The sequence below is a fragment of the Ambystoma mexicanum genome, chromosome 2p (genome assembly GCF_040938575.1).
Source record: "Ambystoma mexicanum isolate Mex_15411 chromosome 2p, UKY_AmexF1_1, whole genome shotgun sequence".
Lineage (NCBI taxonomy): Eukaryota > Metazoa > Chordata > Amphibia > Caudata > Ambystomatidae > Ambystoma > Ambystoma mexicanum.
The window spans coordinates 182,383,747-182,409,185 of record NC_090923.1 but is presented as its reverse complement, the minus strand read 5'-3'; the positions used below and the strand labels follow the sequence as shown (position 1 = coordinate 182,409,185).

Below are 25,439 nucleotides of genomic sequence, written 5' to 3'. Positions count from 1 at the left end.
CTGAGAGGGTGGAAGTATATCGAGAGGAAGGATGTTAGCACGCACCATTGGACATCATGGAGTGCTGAGCGAAATCTGACATGTGATGTCATGAAGAAGATGTGCAAAGACATACTGAACCTATATGAAAATACTTAAGATTGATGACCTTTCTGAAGTGACAAGAGAAACATAGACAAAGTACCTTGCTGATCAATAAGTGTAAATACGCAGCAACGCAAGGTAGATGAGACATATAGAAGCTTGCCATAGGGGAAAATATAATGTGACAATAACGGCCACGATAGGAAATAGACGAGGGGTGCAGAGTCAAGAGACTTTGGAAAAAAGCTTTGTGTGCTGAACAAAGTGGAGTCTATGTATCAAAAATGCTATTTTTAAGGAATAGCTGCAAAGCACAAAGAGGCAGATGGATAAGTCATGGACGTGAGACATATTTCTCTTAGATTAGAGAAGAAGAAAACATTTACAAGAGCCAAGTATTGGACAATTAAAGTGTTTATATTCTATACAAGGTGGGGTGGGCAAGTCTCTAGAGGCCAGAAGGAGCAATGACAGCTAGCATAATTTATTAAATAGCAATAAATAAGAGGTCAAAATGAACACATTTGTGGTCTCTTCACAAATGATTCAGAAGTTGAAAACAAGGGAAATTCATTATGCTTTTGGATGAAGATTGTGATGTGCCTGCACTCCCTTGAATGGCCCAGAACAAACAGATAGAAGGCTACAAGGTCAACTACAGATGGTAAACGTTGGCTTATGGCTGAACTGATGAGAGATGATGGACTAATTGGGAAAGTGGGGAGTAATCTGATGTAACTCAAGCACCTGGATTTCGTTTCGCTTGCGTGCTGCTAGCTGAGCAGAAATTCAACGGTTGGGCGGGGATGTCAACCAATCAGTGGGTCTATGGGGAAATCTGCTATAAAATGTTGCATAGACCAGTCCGCTGCATTTTGTGTGCTATAATTAGTATTCTACGTATTTAGAGGTGGTTCAAGGCATGTCTTTTCAGATAAGAGACAGCTAATTGTGTACTAACCCATATGTATTCTATAAGTAGATATCTTCCCCTAACCAATCCCTCCCGTCAATAGGTTTTATAGTTTGCCACGTAAAAAATGTCATAGATAACGCATATTCGTGTATAAGACCTCTGTCTAATCAACTTTGTCGGTGAGTGTGCATAGATCAGTCCAATGTCTGCCAGTTTACTCTGCTATATTGAATTGAGAATGAAGTAGTTTGTTGCCATATTCTTTAAGTCTGTCAGGTTATTTGGTCTGAGGTCTTTATTGGTAATACCATCTAGCACAAGAGATGCTTCAAGGTGCTAGACCACACTTCCTGTCCCCATTCGCATTGTCTGCAGAAGAATCACTCTGGGTTTGACATCACTGGGCTAGAAGATTCTGAAACAGCAGTCAGTAGTCAACCTTTTACAGAAGGCTAAAAGGAAACCAATCCAATGTAGCCTTATGCCTCTGAGGGGGGATCAAAGGGGACCCTCCCCTTAGTTGGGGCACTTGAAGGATTCATCTGGAACCTGGATGAGATTACAGTCTATTTCAATGTCCTCTGCCATAGAGGTGAAGAGCAAGATTACCAAGGAAGATGCAACATCTTCCTTCTAATTATCCCAACAGGAATATTTGAGATGAGCTGCTGGCTGGACAAGGCCCACTAGTCCCCAGGAACCTGCCCACTGTAGAAGACAGAACCCTGAAAATGCACTCTAAAACCTTCTTGGATGGAGGTGCACAAGTGCCCCAGCAACAAAACAACCAAGAAAATTACCAATTTCACACTAGTTTGGGCACCTTTGACCCCATCGAAGCTAATGCAAGAGAATTGGAAGAGTAATTTTGAACCGTTACCATGTCACACATCTCAGAGTTTCTCTCAGTGCTGGAGCTCTGCTGTCTCCACATCGGAGACCTGCTGAGACTTCAAGCATCCCCAACTCAACACTGCCTGAATATTTACCTGCTTCTATGGACTCCAAGCTGAACCCACTGCCGGGTTGAGCCAGTTTAGTCTGCTCGCCACCAAAGGCTAGTTGTCGCTTCTCAGCATCTGAGGCTTGTGAGTCTTCCATCACCACCGACCTGTCACCAATTGCCATTTCATCTTTTTACCTGCATACTGTCGCTGCTGCTGAACCGCACCATGTCTACGCCCCAACCCCACCAACTCAAACCTGGCCAAGTGCCAAAAGTGCCTGATTCAAGCCCAAACACCCTCAAAGCAACAATTTAGGTATTGATAGGGGTTCGGCCCCTCTGACCTTTTTCTAAAGGGACCAGGTGACTTGTAAGAGCCCACTCGCTACCTTTTTGAAAAACATTATCAGTAACTTTGGCAATTGCTGCTGAAATCATTGCATGTAAACCTCAGTCTTTAAACTCTCAGTGACACCTTATTCCATACTCTGCATTCTCTGTGTTTTCCCTTAAAGGGCTGGGACAGACGTTTTTATATTAGTTTTGTGTATTTTGAAGTATCGTATGTTCATAAAGCTTCTGTTGGCCATGCTTTAGCTTTTATGTTGGTACGCCGCAACTATTGATGTTAGGTTTATTATTCGGTTTGTTTCTTTGCCATCTCACATCCCTCATAAAGTGTATAGCCTGCCCTGACCCTGCGTTACCGAAAGAGGCAAAGGAGATATAACTGTTGGGCTTGCCGTTTAACATCTCTCACTGCTGGTTTAGTAGTAGTGTAGGACTGAGTAGGAGTTTTATTCACTATTCATCCCTGTACTCCTGCACAGCAGTAGTCATTTCATCACTTGGACCTTCATTTTTTCCCAGCCTTGATTGCTAGGAGCAGATGACTCAGGGATTCGAGGTCATGGCATGTTTGAGAGTTTTTGAGGCTGGCAGACTCAAAGACTGTTATGGGACCAGGCGTAATGTTTTACCCTGAGCCTGGTAAAGAACTGGAGATCTCCTGCTTACCCCTCGGGCTCTGCAACACAGAGCAGATAGTGGCACCAGGCACCCAGTGTCATCCCAGTCCTATGACGTCGTCGTACTAGGTAACATGAGGGGAATAGTTACGATAAGGCATTTTCCACTGACAGAAAATAACAAAAAGACGCACAAAAAATAACATCATCAAATAGCCCTAAAATACAATGAAAAAGAGTGCATAAGGGTGAAAGTAAAAAATGAAGTTAAATACAAAAGTAATTATTAAAAGACGTCATTACAAGAAATGCATACAATACAAAGCAAAATTATTAGAAAGGAAAAATATGAGGTCACACTAAGGAATAATATTTTGGGAGCAAATTATCAATGACGGAACCATGTGGCTGTGCCTTTTCTGAAAATATGTTGTGTGATTTTCTTCATGCTGGTGAGAAGTAAAATGCCCATATGCCCCCTGATAGTCAAGCCACAGATGACTTAGCTGTACTAACCTCTCCATACTGACATTGTACCACTGATAACAGCTGCTTCAACCCAATGTGTTCAATAGAGGTTACCCAGAACTGCATCTTTTGGTGAATCTATGCTTCAAATATCGATCACATTACAATTGTCTAGGATTTCAGACCTGTTTTATAAATGTATTTAACATTGCTCTTATAGATTCTACTACAAAATACAAATTATAACAGAGGAAAGGATTACCTCTCGGTCAATGCACAAAAATTCAGCAGGTTCTTGAATAATGACAGTGAAACGCCAGCGGTCTCCACTTAAAATCTCTCTATCCTGTAGATTGTAAAGAACACATTTGCAGTACTTGTTAACTTGGATAACTTAAGGTAGTATTATTTCTATTCTAGACATATATCATTGTTTTTCATGCTACAATGCTCACCCTTGCATGGAAGAAAGTATCATATTTATAAATGAATTTTTTAAGTTGATAGCTATTTGAGAAATGTTTCTCTTTTGCAAGTGATAAGCCCAAGGTATATTATACTACATGGTATAGCACACCTACCTTGCAGAGCAATTCTGCTCACTGCGCTGGAGCAGCTTTAGCTCCAAGCATACCACGCTACCAATCGGATTCTCCGAAGACTCTCCCTTTGGCCCCTTATGTGCCCAACAGAGTTTAGGTTACCAGCCTAATTTCCTAATTAATTGTCTCCTACCACCTCTCTACCGAAGACACTCACATCCACAATCATCCTCAACCTTGCAGCTCACTTCATGACCATGTGAAGGCACTTCCCTCTGCCAATGCTAATGTTTAATCACTCAGAATCATCTGGCGTGCCAAAAGGAGTTTCCAATATATTCTATATGTATATGAGACAAGCTTCTGGCCTTATGCTCAGTCTCAGTGCAGGCTTTCATTGCAACCCCGATGAGACCCAGATGCATTTTAAAGGCACTTGGTTCCTAACTGAAGACACCTGAAGGTTCAATTTCAGTGTTTAGGATGAAACAAACATTCAAAATACCGGAAATTCATGTGGATGAAATGGAAAAAATAGAACATTTTATAAAAACAACCAGTAGTTTGAGTCCTGCCAAATAGCTGAATAATTGTGAAATTTTCAAAGATATGAAAATGTTATGTTGATCACCATTATGGCGATAATGAAGTGTTACATAGTATAATGCCTGCTCACCCTGGGTCGTCTGTTATACTAAGAAATTCAGCAGCAAAGCCACCATCCATACTGGTAGGTCCAGCACCCCTAACCCAGCAACCTTCTCTCCACACCTATCACTATACGCCTCCTTGGTGACCCACTGGTGACTACCCTTTTACCTGTCTAAGGCTGCACACGCTCAAGCTCACTATCAGTCTGTGTCTATACACCGCCCCCCGCCCTGACTCCCATATGTTGCATTGCCCACTGATCACCAATATGCACATTGACTCTTCTCGACAACCCCATGCCATCCTACTTAGAAAATTGACCTAAATTGCGTGATATATTCATCCTACCAAAGAACACCGCACCTGGACTTCCCCCACTTATTAACTGTACCAAATTGTGCTCCAATGCTTACTTTGCATCTAGATGTGCTCCAATATTTATTTTGCATTTAGATGTCCTCTAGCGATTATCTTTGCATTTAGAGGTGATTCATTACACTCAGATGTGCTCTAGTGATTATTTTGCATTTAGATATGCTCCAATGTTTATCCTGCATTTAGAGGTGCTCCACTGATTAATTGCATTTATATGTGCTCTAGCAATTATTTTGCATTTAGATGTGCTCCAATGTTTATTCTGCATCTGCATGTAGATGGGCTCTAGTGATTACTTTGCATCTAGAGGTGATTAATAGTTCTCAGATGTGCTCTAGTGATCATTTAGAGGTGCTCTACTGATTAATTGCACATAGATGTGTTCCAGTGATTATTTTGAATTTAAATGTGACCCAAGGTTTATTTTGCATTTAGAGAACACCCACTGATTAGTTGCATTTAGACGTGCTCTAGTGATTAGTTTGCATAGACGTGCTCTACTAATTTATTACCTTTAGATATGCAACCTGGCCAACTGTATACAGATGTGTGCCACTGACTAATTATATTCAAACGTGATCAGCCAAAACCTCACTCTATACACAGCAGTCAGCCCACTTGTTCTCAAAAACCACACCCAACCACTGCCACACTTTGCTACCTAGGTACACCACCACATCACTAGGTCGAGACCTAGCCTTGCAAGCAATACCTAGACATGGCCAACCACAAGCCCACAATCTGCCTTGCCAACCTTCCACAACTTGGAATCTCAAACTACAAACACACACTCACCCTGAAAACGGAAAGCAACCCACAGACTATAACAACATGCCCCAACAAACTTCCTGGCCTCTGCACGCCAATCCAACTCTCCAGCTAGACTCTCTGAGCACTAGTCAACTTTGGCAACCTTGTCCCTCGGGTCACGATTTTCAATGTCATGTCAAAACCTAGTCAATACAGCCCCTCATTACTCAGAACATTAGATACTCATCTTGCCTAGCTACATGTTGGCAGCATTTCTCAACATCACTGTCAATCACCTGGAGGAATGCACACCTCAACTCTATAACCACTCCCACACCACCATGAGATCATACCAACAACACAGTTCATTCACCCAATGGAACTTGAATGCACTCCCCCCTGCGCTCACGACCACCAGATGTAACCTGAATGACAATGCCGACGGCCACGATCGAACCGAATATATCCACCATTGGTCCATCGAAAACTACTGCACACATCACACCATGAAAACCCACTACCTTAGATTTAACCACAGCTACGAGACCACAGATACCTCCAGCTCCAGCGTACCCATTAAGCATCTTGGTTGACCAGAGACAATGCTAATCTGGAGGTAATGACACTCAAGGGCACACTTATCAATGCCAGGTCACTCTCAGCACATGCACTAGATATTGCAGACCTTATCACCACAAATAGCTTAGACTTCCTAGCTATTACCGAAACATGGCTCCATACTGCAGCTCGACCAGCGCTCTCACTCGCCATCCCAGAAAATGACACTATCTTCAGGATAGATAGACAGGTCTACAAAGGAGGAGGAGTAGGTTTCATCGCCAAGAACCTACCCCTCCTAAGGGAAATCCCTAACCAATCATTCCAATCAGGTGAAATACTTTCCATCAAAATGTCATTATCTACCTCTATCACCTTGACCCTTCACCTTATATACAGACCCCCAGGCCCTGAGCTCTCATTCGAGGAAGATGTTGTACAACTCCTATCAGCGAACACCAAGCCTAGCTCAAAAATCATACTCTTGGGAGATCTTAACCTAGGACTTAACGATTTGACTGATGACAATGCCCTCAGCATTGCCAACATGATAGAAGCGTTAGGCATCACCCACCACATCACCAAGCCTACCCACATCAAAAGCTGCACCCTCGACTGGCTGGCTGATCTTAACTGCAATACCAATATCCTTTCTAACACGCCATGCCCCTGGTCGGACCATCATGTCATCTCCTTCACCATCCCTAAGAATTCAACTGCAGGCACTACACCCCAAATCCCCTGGAGGCACCAGAAGCACTATCCAGAAACAGTCGCAATATCACAGCAGAGAAGCTACTATCATTGATGCACCCGAATACTCAAACAATACTACCAGTCACCCCTCCACTATGGTAGTGTTATTTAATCAAACTCTTCTAGCCACCATAGACAAAGTAGCGCCACTGAGCTTGCACAAACCTAAACCACTAGCCCACCTAAACTCATGGTTCACTGTAAACCTCAAAACGATGCTCAGTACCAAGAGAAATGCGGAATCCAATTGGAAAAAATCCTCCACATAATCCAACAAAGAAACCATTACTGTCACCTCCAAAAATTATAAATTGCCATCCTCCAAACCAAACGTTTGACTTATAATGAGAGAATTGCCAAAGCCAATTTGGGCACCAAAGAGCTCTTCAGCATTCTACGAGAACTTGAATCACCAGTACCATCATGTCTTAAAGACACTGCCTGGTGCACTGATATACAAAAAGCAAACCTCGACAAAATGGCCGCCTTACTTAGAAAAAGAAAATTAAAGCAAAAAAGAACATCTTAACACTGGGCTAAACCAAGCAAGACCCTACACACATACCCCAGAACACCAACTCAGACCTTGAATATGCCCCAGTCACAACAACAGAAGTCTTGAAAATGATCACAAGCATTAAGCCGTCCAGATGTCAAGGCTTCGTCTGCCCGGCATTGCTCATCAAAGATTGCGCTGCTGAACGTACCCCTTTCATCACAACATTGATCAATGCCTCATTTGAAATGAGCACAGTACCAACCAACCTCAAAGATACATGGATCCTCCCCTTATTGAAGAAACCCACTCTAGACCCAAACATTCCTAAAAACGACCGCCCTATCACAACAGTACCTTTCCTGCTCAAAATACTGGACAGAGCAGCCTATCAGCAAATCCAAAACCACTTGGAATCCAACAAACTCCTTGGCCTTCAAAAATCGGGCTTCCGCCCAGGGCATGGATCTAAAAATACAAATGGAAGAAATCAAAGATAACAGCAACGTAGCACTCCTCCTCCTGTAGCACCTCTCAGCAGCTTTTGACTTAGTCTACCACAACATATTCTGAAAACACCTTCCTGACTAACAGAACCACAAGGGTCTTCTCACCTACTGAAGCAGCACACTCTGCCAGCCCCAGTCCCCTGTGGTGTCCCTCAAGCCTCCTGCGTCTCCCAACACTCTACAATATCTTCACTAAGCCCCTATTCGACCTGCTCAACGACTTAGCTATCACCTACACAAACTTCGCAGATGATACCCAATTCCTCCTCCCATGTCAGGCACTTATAGCAATGACTCAAAATCACTAAATAAAATCTACCAACCATCCAGACCGGTATGGCCCAACATGGCTTCTGCTTAAATTCTGTAACTCCTTCAAATCCTTCGTTATTGATGGGGTCAGGATCAATGTCTCCAAGGAAGTAAAAACCCTGGGCATTTACCTTGACTCAGCACTCACCCTTGACAGGCAGGCCAACGCTGCAGCCTCGGCGGCAGCCTACACCTCACACCTCATCAATGCCTGCAGACCTTTCCTGTCATCTGACAGTTGCATTACGCTGGCCAGAGCTCTCATCTTATCCAGAATTGACTAATATAATGCCCTCTATGCAGTCACTAACAACTGCAATATCAAAAAACTTCAGGTGATCCAAAACAATGCCCTGAGAGCAGCCCTCAACATCCCCAAAAACAAACACATCACCATGGCAAGCCGGAAGGCCCACTGGTCACCAGTCGAAGAAAGAATCTTATTCAAAACCCTCTCTGTGACACACAAATGTCTCTCCAACTCAGCCCCTAAGTATTTATCCAACAAATTTACCAAAAACCTATCCGACAGACCTACGCATGCAGCCTACTCGCACCTACTCACCACACCCAGATTCAAACTACAGAAAGGTGGGGGTTGCAGCTTCCCAGTGGTAGCCGCCAAACACTGTAACTTCCAACACTACTAAGATCTGAATCCTCCTATTGCTCCTTCCTCAAAAGCTTAAAACCTAGCTATTCAATCAAGAGTTGCTAAAGTAGCTTCCACTCACAACCTTCCTGTATTTTCTACTATAGCCAAGACTTGTTAACAGTATGTATTACTGGAACTGTCAACAGAATTCTTAACGATACCTATCATCTACGCATGCATCTACCACTGAGATCTGCTATGCATGTATGTATGTATTGTATGTATTTTAAGCTGTCCGGTCAAAACCAGCGTCCAGATGCCTCAGGGCTAGGTGCGCTCTACAGATATCAAAATTAAGAAATAAATATAATGTACACTCGTAATGTGATGTTACATAATATAATGTAAAGTGTTCTAGCCAAATGTTACCCTTTGGGTGGCCTTTTAGTGCGGGGTCCTGTAAAGAGGGGAGGGGATGTTACTGGATGTGAATGAGTAAAATGATGTGAAACCTAAAATGTTGATGAGTTCAGGCTGTAAGAATTTCTGTTCTATGTGCTGGTATTTTTCTAGGTGAGTTGTGGTGAGGGCACCCGGGGTATGTTTATCCAGAAGGGCGCTCCAGGTGTAGCCGTCCTCGCTCTTTTGCTACTAAGTGTGAGGTAACAGCCAAACCTAATGTATTGACTTCTGTAACAAGAAGATGAATTGTATCTACAGATGAACATAGTGGCATGCAGTTGTCTTGTGAAATACAGATCAGGCTATTAAAAGATGGTCAAATCCTAACAGACATAGTTTATGGGGTTTCTTCAAAAACCAGATGTACCAAATTGCCTATTGATTTTGCATGAAAAGGTCTAGAGCATTGTGAAACTGTGAACAATAAAGCATGACAGCTTAGCCCGACTAGGAGGCGCACCATAATAAGGGAATGCAAGTTTCTTGCCTATAAATAAATTAACGTTATTAATAAAGTAATACAAAACTATTACCACTACAATTATTGAACTTGTTAAGGAAAATAGTGTTTAATGTAATAAATACCAAGAAAATGTAATGTGAATTTACATTGCAATTATGAAAACTCACATAAATACAATGTTATGAATACAAGTTCTTCTTGGTGTCACTAAAATGTTCAAAAGATGAATGTTCAAATTTGAACAATGTTTAAAATATTTTGCACACTTATGATCCTTTTCAAGAATATTTCTGCAATTTATACAAAACAAATTACTGTTGAGATTCGATTAAATTAATATATTTGATAAATTAATAAAGAATCTCAAACAACTTTCATTAAATGGTAAAGTTGGAAACAGGAAACATGGCAAATGTTTGCAAGAGTTACTGTCGTTAATTTATCTAGGTGAAATGTTCAAAAATCTCTAGTCCAGGTGACCCATAACAGCGTTTCACCAAACAACTGCAAAATGTAACTTTGAGAGGAAAACTTGTTTTTGACAGTTGGTGTCTCTTTCAAAAGTGGAGGACAGCTCCAAAAGGAAAATGGATCAAGCTTACAAAAAAAAAACGACTTGGAAGAAGCGAATGAAATGAAACAAGGAACCCATAGGCACACAATCCAGAATCAAGAAACTGAGATAGATTTGATTGAGAGACTGAAAAACATGTATCTACCATCCTTCCTCGATTGTTCTACAGCCAGCAGTCCAAGAGGGGGCAGTGACATAGAACCGGAGGAGACGGGAGATGCATCTCCTCCATATCTGATTTAAAAATATATTTTCATGCCCACAGATTCCTTGGCCAATTTACGGGGAACTTTATCTCGAGGAAAATGCATTTATGAAGGTGAACCAATGTCAAGATCAGGACACCCCTAATATAAAAAATCATTTCAGAAATGTGTAACAATTCCCACTTTCTATGTAAAATCTCAGACGACCTTGATCTTAAATGATTTGCTCAATACCTTAAATTTGTGCAATTCAAACTAAGGAGCTGGAAGACTGTGCAGGGGAGGGCTGTGAGAGAGTATAGAGGCTGAGTTATTTATTTATTTCAATACTTGTTAAGTGCCACACACCCGAAGCCTCAGAGCTCTATGAGACAAGACACAACACAAAACATACAAATGCAGCCTATCACCCCAAGAAGGCTTAATCTATCCCTTTATTAAACAGATATGTTTTAAGATCATTTTTGAATTTCGAGATACATGGACAAGTATGCAATAGTTATTCATTCCATACCTTGGGGGTGTCCAGTCAAAGCGTTGAATACATTGTTTCAAACTGCAATAGTTTCCAATCAAAAGGACCGAAAAAAAATTCAAATGCCTTTTTTTAAATGTTTTTTTTTTACCTTCGTATAGGAAAAAAGACTAGTTTTACCCCATAAAACAGGGGTTTTGGGGGGATCCCCCAAAATAAAAAATAAAATAAAATAAACGTGCATTCAATTTTTTTTTCCGGTCCTTTTGATTCGAAACTATTGCATTCGATCTTTTTGTATTCAAATCTTTCACTATAAACCTACCTTGGGAGCTCAAGCGTCAAAGCTTTTGGCTTCGTATCATGTCAGTTTAAAATAGGGTTGGACCGTAAGGCTCTTATGGGGATTTTGATGTGTATCTGGTTCTTCAGATAGTGTGGAGCAGACCCTGCCACACATTTCTTAGTCAGTGTTAAAACTGTGTGTTTAATGCAGTGTTGCACCAGTAACTGATGAAGGTTTTGTCGCAGGTGTGAGAAACCTGGGGTTCCTCTATTCAGTTGGCCAGGGGAGGGCTATCGCTGCCGGGGTTACCCTCAGGAGAATACCCTAGGAGAGACGTGGTAATCTAACAGGACAGTGGTGGAGGAAGAAGTCCCAGATGCTTTCTTGGAATATCTTGATTCCCATGTCCGGAAACCAGGTAGCAAAATCCATAAATCTCATTCCATCGGTCATGACCCCGGAACGAGAAGGGAGCCAGTTATTACCCAAGAGCGAGAGGGTAGAAGATGTAAGTAACACAAGATCAGAGCAGTAAGAATAATATCTATTCATTCTCTCCAAATCATAGGGAACACCACTTAGAACCATGTGCACATAAGCCATCGGCAGACATAAAGAAGGGGACAACTTGTTCCTTGGGGGAAGAACACATTTGGAGATCTTCTTATACCCCCTCTCAATACCATGATAAGATGGCCAGAACTCAATATAAGTCTTGTTACACTTCTAACCTCTTTCCCTTAACCTCAAGTGGATATTTACAATCACATCCCATCTCCCCCTCTCCATTTCGAACAAATACTGAGATGAGGAGGAGGCAACTAAGATCAGTAAAGATTACCCACAGGAATAACATGGGGAAAATAAGGGAAACCTACCCTAGAAAGAACTCAGGTTGCCCCACTAGTAGTCAGGCATTCAATAGTAACCACTCACACCTGACAACACTTGGCTGGTGTGTTCACGTTAAAATGTGTGGTCTTACATAAAGGTATGAGTGAGCTGGGGATGCAGTCTGGACCGGAGGGGACCAGGAGCTGAGAGAAGCAGAAGCTGCAGGCTGGACGAGGACGGCGTACAGAGACGCTGGCCCATTGTGGATTAGGGCTTCAGTGTGGCGAGGGAGCCGTGCCTCCAGGAACCCGGAGTAATGCAGTCTGCATTTTGCCAGCCTGGTTTGAGAAAGTGCTTGTTATCTTGGAGCCAGTGCTGACCCCAAGTGTGCCCAAGGGGCCGGTGGTGAGAAGCTGACCTCAACTCCGTATTTCCCAGATGAGCCGCCTCTCAATGCAACGGTGCCCAGTGAGTTTCGTGGAGAATGTGAGAGAAATTTGTGAGCAAGCATTTGAATGAGGACGGAGCAGGAGAAAGGCACGGGCAGTAAAGTAGCACAGAATTGCAAGGAAAGGAAAGCATTGAAAAGCTCAGCAGAAAGCAAGAGCGAAGCAGAAAATGGAAAAGTTGAAAGCGCAAGAAAAAGCAAAGCATAAAGTGGAAAAGCGAACAAAAGTCCGACCGGAGCAGAAAGTGAGTGACAGTCAAGAAAAGCACAAGGGTGCGAGAGACCCATAACAGGAAAGTGTCAGGGGCATGATAAGAAGGAAAACAGAAAAGAGCGTGCAAGATTGCGCAAGGAAAGTAAAGGAAAAGTTCCAGGGGCGCGATAAGAAAAGTAAAAGTGAACAGTGCAAGTGTGCACAGAAAGGAAAGAAGAAGTAAAGAGGTGGGAGACGCATCTGAAGAAAATGGTACAACGAAAAGTTAGAGTGAGAAAGCAAAGAGAGGGGCAAAGGATCAGAGTGGTTGCGCTTAGGAAAAATCGAGCATGGTGTTTTCGAAAGTCTCTGATTCTACCCCATGGTAAGAAACACTGTAGATAAGGAAGAGATATATCCTGACCTGCTGCATTTGAGTTTTGAAAAAAAGGGGCCTAAACCTGGGGAAGGGCACCCTGTGAAATCAAGAAGGAACTGTGTTACATTTTATTGTGTTTTGTGTTTGAAATCTGGAAGAGACCTAAGCTTGGGGAAGGAATCCCTGAGAGGCCTGCCAAAGAAAGCATCCTAATAACATTTGACTTTTGATTGAAAGTTGAAAGGGGGCCTGAGCTTCAGGATGGGAACCCCAAAAGGCCCAACCAAATTGAAGACTTGTTAGTTTTCTTTATAAGCGTAGGGAAAGGAACCCTGAGAAGCTTACAAAAGGAACTGTGTTACATGTTTTTCATGTAGTTTGAAACTTGAATAAGCTGAAGCTTGGGGAAGGGGACCCCAAGGAACTTGGAATCACCACAAGGGCCCTGTGGAAAAGGTCTTACGAGCAGCCCTGTTGATTGAACTCATCTTTGTGACATTGACCAAACAGCACCTGGTAAGCCAGTTAGATTGCACAGCGAGTAGAGCACTCGCTTTGACATCCGTGAAGAGCCTGCCAGCACAGGTTCGAATCCCAGCAGGGCCAAACTCAGCCTTTCATCCTTCCGAGGTCAATAAATGAGCACCACACACCGTGGGTAATAAGCAGCGCTCAGATGCCTGAGGTTTCGTAGTGCTATATAAATGCACAAAAATTATCCCACCCAAAACCAACTTCGATTTGCCACTTTTTGTTGAACCACAATTTTCCTTTTTTTTTTTAAAGCCTTCCTATGACATGTTTGTACTGAGTGAGGGTAAGCATACGTTTAGACATAGAAAGGCCCTCATTACGAGTTCGGCGGTAACCATGCCGCTATTGGCGGCATGGCTGCCGCCGAAATCGCGTCGGGGTCCGAGGTCGAAAGGCCCAGTAATTCCTCCCTCTGAGGACCCGGATCCGGTTCTTCCCCATTCCCATTTCAGCCCCCATTACGAGTTGGCCCGTTGTTTCTCCCTCTTCCCCTCGCGGGACCCGCTCTGCACGTCGTGCAGAGCGGGTCCCGCGAGGGGAACTCGGAATCGGGCAGTACGGGGTTTACGGCACCGGCACCTTTACCGGTGCCGTTAACCCTGTACCGCCCGACTCGTAATGAGGGCCACAGACTTTTACTTTGGACTATTAGACAACTACGGCCATTAGAAACATCAGTTACGGGCATTACCCCTTTAGAGTTAGGGCCAGTTAGGCATTACACCAACCCAGAAAAGTCTCATACAGGGCAGTGATGTGATTGCCGCTCTTGTGGCCATGAATAGCTCTAATCGCACCATTTTGTAGGGTTTGTAACTTCTTAATGTTACTTTTGTGCAAGGTTAAAATGGGAGTAACTTGAGTGCATTTTTTTAAATCTGGGTCCAGAACCTACAATAAGGAGCTCCGTCTTGCCATTGTTTAGTGCAAGTGAATTATTGGCCATCCATCACTGCACCATGGCATACATTTTCTTGATTTCACCGGAATCATAATCATAGGGCCTCATTACAAGTGTGCCGGTCCGGTGTCAGACCTGGCGGGAGGGATGGCACCCGCTCGCTGACTTTTTTGGAAGCACTGGCACCGTTATTAACGGTGCTGCTGCTTCCATCATCCCCATTCCCATTAAGTCCTATGGGACTCAAATGGGAATGGGGATTTACATTTTCCTGGCGCCTGACTTCAAGGACCGCTGGGGCTGTAATGCTCCAGTGTTTCTGTAAAGTCAGGTGCCGGATAAAATGACAACTCTGGCAGCAGCAATTTGCCGTTTTTACCGGCACAGCTACCCCGGTAGTTGTAATGAGGCCTATAGTCTCCTGTTAATTTTAAAATAATTTTGGAATCATCGGTGTAATTAGTATAAACCATGCCGATGCCATCCAACAGATCCAAAAAAAAGTGTCATATACATGTTATAAAGGGTGGGGCATAGACATGAGCCCTGCGGGACACCACACTCCACTAAGGCAGGACTTGCTTGAGCAGCAGCCATAGCCACTCTCGTAGTGCTCAGACCTCAGATCCCAAAAGGATTTTACCCAGACAGCTGAGTTCTCTGAACATAGTCCCGGGAGGATACCTCAGCAGCAACGTGCTGGCCTTGGAAGCAATATGACACGGAGCAACACAGGTTCAATCCCTGGTTCTGCGCTTCGAAACCTCTAGGTAGTAAGCGCGTTATAAATAACCTATCATATCATATCATAACATCGGGTTACATTTACCAAGACAGAGTCGAGTTGGTCAATAAGATCAAATGCCGCTGATAAATCTAAAAGGATAAGGAGTGGCATCCGACCAACATCTATAATCTTTGTAATGTTAGCTTTTAAATCCAAGAATGCTGACTCAGACCCATGTCATGCTCTAAAACCTGATTGCCGATGTCCCAGTATATTGCAACTCTCAATAAATTCCTGAAATTGGACGTATGCCACTCTATCAAAAAGTTCCATGAAATATGTTAAGAGATCTAGGCAGTTCTACCATTTGGTGTGGCCCAGCAAAATTTTTCTTTAAGGGAGACTCAGCATTAAAACCTTTAAAACTCATTACCTTAAATCAAGGGATGGGTGAGAATCATAATGGTAATAGTATCCCACTTAAACCTCAATTTGAGAGTTACACAATTAATTGGCAAAGAGATTCCAGTAGATGGAACCACCGAGTGAGAGAGAAAAATAGGATGGCATCGGCTAACCCATTCAGTAATGGTTGTGAATCCAGAAGGCGTATTTCTACTGAGGAACAGTTTATTTAAAAGGCTCTTGTCTTGCTTGCTTGCATGAATCAGATCCAGTGGGCCCAAACCTGCTGCCCAATCAAGATAAAGTAAAGTGATGGTTCATGTCACTTGAATGAGCACCATCCAAACCAAGTTAAAATACATTTTTAGAAACAATGAGAACCTTGACATCATCATATACATCAATAACCAGAATGACAGCAAGGAGACTGCAACACAACTGTTAAAAATATGACCAAACTATGAGTGGTTCTCTACTTTGGATGGAAACGCATTGAATTGTTTTAAGGTGTTTTCCTGACCACAACACTTTAGGTTCTAGGTCAACAGATGGATTAATCTGAAAATTGAAGTTTAACTGGCATACTTTTAAGACAGTGCAGGTATTTGTCAACATTCAAATCAACGGTGGAAAGCCTCATGTTCTCTCCAAAGTCTGTCAGCTGAAAAAAAGTGTTATAAATTAATGAAAGAATGGTTCAGAAGATAAAAAATAAAAAATCAGAACCTCCCTCATTCAGTCTTATAAACAAATGGGAAGTAGGTCATGGTGCTCAAGTTTCCATCCAAGCGGTCTTAATAGGTGAATGCTTATGATTATCACGGGCATTGTACTGAGTTACCAGAAATCCCTACGCTAGTATGTGAGATTACCGTGATACAACTGATGGGGTTGCTCTGGTTGTTACCCAATGTGCCTGACTCTGGGTAGATGAGGCGGGGTCCTTAAGGCCCACTATTCTGCAGAAGACACAGTATTTCCCAACATCACAGCATAGGAAAAGAGCAGTACTAGGCAGACTACAAATCCCAGAGTACACCTACCATCCGTTAGGAATGGTTAGACATGAGCATGGTATGAGCTAGCCCTGGAGGAATCGACCGAGAGGAGATTTGAAATATGCTACGAAGAGCAAACCAGAAGATTTGCTGAGTGGCAAGGTACAGGAAAGGGAGAGACTAGAAGCAGAGATCAGACTTGTAGCCTCTTCAGAATGTCCCAAAGCAAGCACGTAATATTTCCTGAGAGAGCAGAGAAACAGTAGTTCTGGTGGACAAGCTTGGAGTGACAATATGGATGCGGAACCACTGAACCACACACGCCAGGTCCCAAAAAATGCCAAGATGACATCAAATGCCACACTGGCATTAACCTTTCACCAGAACTGGTGGCAGGCAATCAGGGTGACTCACAGTATCACAAAAAAGAACTAATCAGAAGGGCATAAATGCAGATATTTTGTATAAAGGAGAGAACCAATCAAACCCCATAGCTATAATTAATGTAGGGCACAAACTATGGGGATTCAGAGAGGGAGGTGAGCCCTTCTCCAGACACTACAAAGAGGTTGGGAAAAGTCCATTTATGGAGAAGATCCCAAAGGACATGATTTAGATGAAGGAAGTCTCCTTGATACAAATGGAGTGTGAACCTGATGAAATATTCAGATGAGAGGAACCCCCAACACAGTGGAGAATGTCTGTCTGGAAAACCTTTATACCAAGGGAGACAAAACTTTAAGGTCCAACTAGTTGAAAGCCAGCCTAGTTGAACCCTAATAGACTTTATAGAAACATGAGAAGCTGCTGCCCCACAAAACTGGTGTGGAATCATCCTGGAAGAGAGGAGAAGAATTTCCCTTCTTATGGGAACTGGAGGGCTGCAAGCATATCCCTCCACCAGCAACCCCACAAGCAAGAGAGAAACCACTGACCCATGGCAGTAGAGCATAAGTACCATGATAAGTGATGGAAGAAAAACCTGTCCACTGGATGGAAGACTGAAGGTCTGGAAAAGAGACCTACAAATGCTATGGTCTGTAGATAGACATGTGAATCCCTGGAGATCTCGGAAACATACATGAAGAACCTACAGTCCATAGAGAGACCAGTGATGCTCCAGAGTTCTAGGAAGAGACCTATGAAACTAAAGGTCTGGAAAGAGACCCATGCTAGAACTCAGATGATGAATACCTGTGATGACTCACGACAAATCAGACTCGTGGAGAGGCCTGCTGCATGTGCTGCATCCAAGGTACTGGACGGACTGAACAAAGAGGTAAGACGTAAGAGAAGACCCCATAACTGAGGGACCGGAATGAGTAGCATAGGCCCGGAATTTGAATATCAGACCGGCAAGTCAGCAAAGGGAAAGCAGAGAGGCCCTGAGGGGTGGTCTGACTGTCAGTTGCTTATATCAGAACTATACTAAGAACTCTTTTGTGATATATTTATAATAGGGAAGGACTTTATACAGATAGGTTTTAGACTCTTATTATTGACCAAGCATTGGCGCACCTTTTGATTTAAAGTAGGGAAGCCAGGTGTCTAAGGACTTAATCAAGAGTAGGATTATTTTCTGTTGCCCGGATTTTTGATTCTGGCACATTAGACTAGGGTCTCAGATGAGACAAGGACTTGTTGGGAATACGTACCAGTCCTGCTTGGGGAAACTATTATAGAATGAAGCACCTGTTTAAGTTGCCTTGACCCTCACCTAGTTTTGAATGTAGATTTTCTGTTTAGTTGCATACTTAGCCTAGTATGCTTCTGCCTAACCCTACCTAAAGGGATATAAGGATTCTGGATAAAAGGGGAATGTTTTTTTATCATGGGCCTCATTAGAAGTATGGCGGTACGGTAAAAACGGTGCCGGTAAGCCACCGGCACCGTTGCTACCGCACTGCCATACTCCGAGTTGTGCTTGCAGGTGCCTAACAGCCCACCAGGCCTATGGAGGCGAATGGGTATGGGGAGTGCGTCCACATCGGCACACGCGAATGGGAAATTACCGGCCTGCCGAACTCGGAATGGACCAGTAATTGCCCATTCTTACAGGCACGGCTACGGCCAAACTCCTAAGGAGTCCCCATGTCTTGTGTCCCACTGGCTTGACCTACCATAGCATCAAAACAATAAATCAGAATTGTTGTGTTGTAAAAGATGTTTTTTCAGATGTTTATACTGGTAGTATCATAATAAAACGACTTGATTTTATTGATAACAAAGTCTGGCCCAATATAGGAGGTAACCCAATAGATTTCAATAATATTGAGAACATTCATGGTCTCCTTAATTGCTGCCTTATGCTTTTAATGTCCAGGTAAAAGAAGAGGTTACTGTTCCTGGATACACCAGACAACTTTATCTCTAAAGATCACAAATTGATAAATCCTTTCTAATTAAGAAGATTTTATTAATTTGAACAATAAACTTCACAAATAAGGACTTTCACTATATCCAACACCCCAGTAGTCATCAAAGGTGGTCCCATTCCAATATGATCCCATTTGAATACTGATCACTAAAATATTATTTTGTGTAAAGATACCTCTATTAGCATCACCATTGATTTTACAAATCCAATTATTGGTTAAATACCCAAACATTATTACGATAATGCTGATGGTCTCAGACCAAAAACCAAATCTACACTTGATAAGGGGGGAATTTCCTGATGCATTCCCTGTCCACTTATGGATTGGTGGATGTTATCTGTGACACTTTGGAAGAAGAAATCGTATTTCATGTTACAAATAACATAATACCAAGGAGTCGCCCATGTAGGTAGACACTGTAAATAGAAGTCTCTGAATTCAGCTGGAAGATACATCCATCATTTTTACATCAGATGTGACCCCAGGTTTTCTTCAGAAAGGTTAAGAACAGATTGGTCTAGCTGATGCGTGTGAGACAGATGAGCAAATTCAACAATTTACACCACTGTTTATGGAGTTTAAACTATCTTCTCAGTTTGTGATGTGGCTCCAGCATTTGTTGGACAGCACTGGTTGCTTCTCAAATCCCTGAAATTACTTTGAGTTCATCAAAAACATTTAATCTGGTGGAATGATGTGTTCTATTGACTGTAGGTTAAGAAACTACAGGGGATATTAAAAATGTACAGTGAGACACTGTGCCAATCTCAGACATGAATAAGTGTCCACATTTCAAAGGATCATCCTCCTTATATTAATTAAAGAGTTGCACATATCCCAGGATATAATGTGTTTTCAGACATTCGTTTGACAAATGGATAGTGGGTAATTTACTTTTAGTGTGCAAAAATACACATGGACTTTATATGCCATTTGGGTCCATCAACCATGGGGATTAATGAAATATCTTCCAACATAAGGCCATGCCCGACCTGTGCAAAGGAGGAACTTGGCCTATGTTGATGAGCTATGAATAAAACGTAAAACAGCCAAACAACATCTTGGAGAGCTGTCATATTCCCACACAATTAGAGAAATCAGGTGCTAAAAGCCTAATGGTGTAGAACCAAAGTAAACTTTATGGTGCACAAAATCACAGCCCAATGCCTTAACCCTCAGGAAAAGAAGGTTGAAGCCCAAGAACATTAATGAATTAAGTAGCCTCCTAGGAATCAAAAGCCATAGTCATACATTTGTAGAGTATTACGCAGTGATCACTTAGTCCTCTGTACATTTATTAAAGGCTTGGATGAAGTGAGGCGACTCACAAACATAGTCTGTTAAGGGATTGATGAACCAAAGCTCCGTGTTTGGCTGCTCAAAAAATAACAAGGCGTTCTTCATGGAGACAGGATTCGAAGAAAATGAACTGCAGTATTGAATCAGAAGCATGACCGGGTGAATACGGTGATCTGATACGCAAGTAAAACATTATCGCATGCAAATGAAAACATGAAATGAATGTCAAAAAACACTCCTTGCGATGTTATGATCATTGAACATTTTTCTTTCATTGATTAAAGGAGAACATATAGTGGAGACCTCTCACCAATCACTGCCATATTTGCAGTGTGGCCGCATACAAACTGGTCACATCTCTAACTCAAGAATAACATTTTGGATTCTTTATCAAGTATGATCAAAATAATAAGAGTCTGATGGCTCAATGATTGGCAGATCCACACAATAGTTCTGAAGGTTACTGTTTAGAAGAGGAAGATTTAACAACAGATCATATGGACATGACACATATCTTCCCTGAACATGGTGTATGAAGAAAACACCTGTCAGGTGATCCCCACAGTTTATATCAGTCAGTGTTCTCAACATATGACACTCCTAAATCATCTGCAGGTTACAAGATTGATCCCAATAGTAGTAAGGTGGTAGAGCCGATAGCCACTTGTGAAGCTGTTCTCACTGCTAGAAACTATCAACTCCAAGAACTGGTCATCACCAATTCCAAATAGACCTGAAATTGACTTGGTGAACATCTGGTAAATTGAGATGATACGGGTACACGTTGGATCAATTTACCATATTTCAAGGGCTTGTTGTTTGCACAAACCATTAGTAATTTGGTGATGGTAAACAGCAGGATAATATATATTAGAAGAAAATGAAAGGCCATTCTGAGGTAAGTGGTTCCAACAAGACCATTTGGCCGGTCTACTGGCTAAGACGGGACCTCTATTGGAGGACTTCATTGACATGGAACACCTTCTAGGTGAGATCTCGATTACATTGGTGCCCAGATCACAGTCAATGTGAACTGAAAATGTTTAGTTGCCCAGCCGAGTAGGCATGCTCCTGACACAGATTTGATCACTGCCCATTGGGAAATTCTATCAATATTTTCAGTGCCCGGTCTGAAAAAGATTAACAGGAGAAAGAGCATTTCTTTTGTTTAATGTTACCATAAAAAGAATACCCGAGCGATTTACAATTAGCAGGCGTAAAACAGTACAATAGATACATATGAGTAATAAATCAACCGCCATATATATGATATGATATGATATGGCATTTATAATGCGCCTATACACAAGTGTTTCAGGGCGCAATGAGGCAATGGTGGGGGATCAGACAACGATCTTACTAGGCCAGGTGTCAATCAGATCGCGCAAGTGCATGGGAAGTGGGAAAGGGAAAAGTGTGTGGGGGAAGGGAGAGGGGAAAGTGCAGTACATGGGATAGTAGAATAAATAAGATAAATAAAAACGACCAGATGTTGGCAAGTGCAAGGTAAGAGCAGACATAAGTGCTGGTAGGGGGACTGAAGGGATACAGAAAACAGTCCCCAGGCGCGGGGGTTGCCAGGGAGGCAGTGCAGGTGTGCAAATGGTGGGTTTGGACCCGAGATCAGAAAGGGCAGCAACCAGTGCAGTTTCAGCTAGGAATTCAGCAGGAGAGAGGGGGAGAGAAAGCAGAAGCAAAGAGGAAGGTTTTGAGGTGCTTCCGGAACCGGAGAAGGTTCTCCACAGGTTTCAGGGAGGCAGGAAGGCTGTTCCAGAGGGAGGCTCCTGCCAAAGAGAGAGATCTACCACCAACTTGTTGCTTTGAGAAGCAACTGACCCTGAGGGAGTTGGAGGCGGGTGAGCGAAGAGCTCGAGAAGGAAGATATTTTGGGAAGAGAGAGTTGAAAGTATTGTGGCCCCAGGCCCCAGAAGGCCTTGTGGACAGTGAGGAGGGTTTAGAACTTAATCCTCGCAGCACCTGGGAGCCAGATTTCAGTCCTGGAGAGATACGATCCCTGGGCTTGATGCCAAGGGCATGTCTCGCAGTCTTGTTCTGGATAAGTTGCAGAGGGTGGACAGTAGAGGCAGACAGATTTAGATAGAGGCTGTTAAAATAGTCCAGCCTAGAGAGAACCAGAGCTCTGGAGACAGTGAGCTTCTGGGGGAAGGAGAGGAAAGGAAGAATACCTCTGAGGAGGTGCAGCTGGTAGTGTGACTTCTTAGAGATGCCAGGGATGTGAGGAGAGAAGGAGTGTGTGGAGTCGAAGATGACCCTGAGGTTTTTAGCCTTGCAGGTGGTAGCAGGAAGAGGGCCAAGAGAGGCCGGTCTTGAGAGCTGCAGGGAAGGGTGTGCTGATGAGTCATATCTCAGTCTTACTGGCAGTAAGGCAGAGGTCATTGGCGGCACACCACTCTTGGATAGCAGACAGACAGTCAGAGATGAGGGAAGTAGATGAGGAGGCCGAGGGTAGCCTGAAAATGAGCTGGGTATCATCCGCATAGCACTGATAATTGGTGCAGAGAGCGGCGATGCAGTGGGAAAGGAGTGTCAGGTATTGGTTGAACAGCCAGGGAGAGAGGTTAGATCCCTGGGGGACACCACAGGTAGAGAAAAAGATATCGGAGAGGAAGGACCCAAGTTGGGAGGGTCAGCCGGAGAGGAAAGAAGTCAGCCACACCAGAGCCTGACCAGTGATACCCAGGTTATCACAGAGATGGTTGAGAAGGATGGCATGGTTGACAGTGTCAAAGGCAGAAGAGAGATCAAGCAAGATGCGGACACAGGGGGTGTTGGAGTCAAGGTTGGAGAGCAGGTCTTCACGGATGTTCAGGAGAGCAGTTTCCGTGCTTCTGGCAGCTCTGAAGCCAGGCTGAGGTCATGAAGACAGCCAACAGATTTGGTGTGGAGATTAAGCTGGGAGATGGCCAGTTTCTAAAGGAGCTTGCCCAGGAAGGGAGTGATGGAGATTGGGTGATAGTTAACTGGGTAGGAGGGGTCAGCAGAGGGTTTCTTAAGAAGAGGGTACACAAGGGAGTGCTTCAGGGGGGGTGGGAAGACTCCAGTGGCGAAGTAGTGATTGCAGAAATCAGCCAGGGCAGGAGCCAGGGAGTCGAGCGGTCCTTGATAGTTTTGGAGGAACAAGGGTGAACTTGTTTCGATGAGACTTTCATAGATCGGACTTGTCTAGAAACCTTGTCTGCAGAGAAAAGGGGAAAGGCAGAGAAGGAGGTAGGGGAGGTGGCTGCAGAAGGGCCAGAGGAAGAACAGGGAATGGAGGGAGGGAGGCGATAAGAGGAGAGTGAGGACAGGATTTCCTGAGTTTTTTAAATGAAGTGAGAAGCCAGTGCCGTGCAGAGGGCCTGGGAAGGTACAGGAGAGGTAGAGACTGCGGCAGGATTGGCCAGTTCCTTGCAGATTTTAAAGAGTTCAGCCGAGTTGTTAGATGCCACAGAGATGCGGCTTGGATATGAGCTCTCTTCTTGGTGAAGACTGAGAGCCGGTATTGCCTTTGCAGTAGGTGGCAGGCCAGTTTGTCAGAGGATGAACATGAAGCACGCCATTTCCTCTCGGCCACCCTGCACTTGCGTTTTAGGGTGACGAGATCTGAGTCATACCAGGAGTTACACTTGGCTTTGGGTTTCAGACGGATTCTCATGACAGGGGCAAGGATATCAAGAGTATCAGATATAGAAGAGTGGAGCATGGAGAGGGCTGTGTCAGGGTGAGAGTCAGCCAAAGGGGGAGGAGAGGGTGAGAAGGTGGCGGCAAAAGCCTCAACTGACACGCGCTTCATGGGTCGGATGACCGAGAAGGTGGGTGGCAGTAATGGAGGTGGCTTGGCCTGAGAGGTAGGGAGGGTGATGTGGGAGGATAGGAGAAAGTGATCACTCCAGGAGAGACGAGTGGAGAGGGGGACAGAGAGGGGTTGGTCAGAGGAGATCAGAACATCAAGAGTGTGCCCTGCAGAATGAGTCGAACCAGAGGGGAGAATGGTGAGTGAGAGAGAGTCGCAGAGGTCACGAAAGAGTCCAGAGGGGGGACAGGAGGCATCCAGGTGGATGTTGAAGTCTCCAAGAAGGAGGAGTTGAGTGGTTGAGGCAAGGAGTGAGGAGGAAAGGTCCTAAGAAAGAGAAAAAATGGGAAGGGGAAGAGAAGAAATGAGATGAAATAAAAGGGGTGTTGCTAAGTCAAATATATAATTCACTAACAGGTATACCCATGCTTTGCACAGTAATTCCTACTTCAGTCATAGTTTGAAGTTTATTTAATTAACTAAACCAATGCCTCTTTGTAGATAGTATTGCTAGTCTTTCCTGTAGGAGCTAGTGTGAGCAAATTGCCTTTGTTTCCAACTCTGGAGCAAGCCACATAAAGCTGACCATGAGAAAAGCCTGAATCCCATAAATCGGTTCAAGCTCCTTTGAGTCGGAGCGTTGAGATTGCGCAACAACATTATGGTGTCCCGATTTACAGCCGAGGAAGCAGCGACCTCAAAATAAGAGCTGTACATGTAGGGCTGAAGTATGTAAGCTTGAAGAGCCGTACCCGTACGTGTACTGCTGAAGCATGTAAGCTTTGCACTGTTCAGATGGGATACATTCAGCAACGTCCGTGGGAAATTAAGTTTTTGTAATTATCATGAGAGAACTGCCACAATGTGACAGACATCGTCATTGCGGACAGTATTGAAGAGACATGCACCGTTTCCTGTCACCCACATTAATACAAAAGCGCTGTTTTAAAAGTGAGTGCAACTAATGTCAGCTAGAATGCGGATAGTGTTGAAAGTTTAGGAACATATGGCTGGGATAAGCATTTCAGACCTCTTGAAAAATAAATAAATCTAAAAAAGGTATATTTTAAACTTGTTACATTGTCTACATTGTCTACACCATGGAACCTACCCACATGCCAAATTTCAGTAGCATGTTGGGAAGTATGCAGAACATTT

General features: G+C 43.5%; 1 protein-coding gene across 2 annotated transcripts in view; it reads right to left on the bottom strand.

Annotated features, from left to right (window-relative positions):
- LOC138566330 (cyclic nucleotide-binding domain-containing protein 2-like) overlaps positions 1–25,439 on the bottom strand; it is a 479,732-nt gene that overhangs the window by 167,416 nt on the left and 286,877 nt on the right. The window contains exon 7 of one of the 2 annotated variants that reach the window (XM_069643465.1): positions 3,645–3,728. The exons of the other annotated variant lie outside the window; for it this stretch is intronic. Coding sequence (XP_069499566.1) covers positions 3,645–3,728 — 84 coding nt within the window. The remainder of the gene's footprint in view (positions 1–3,644; positions 3,729–25,439) is intronic. 2 annotated transcript variants of the gene reach the window in all.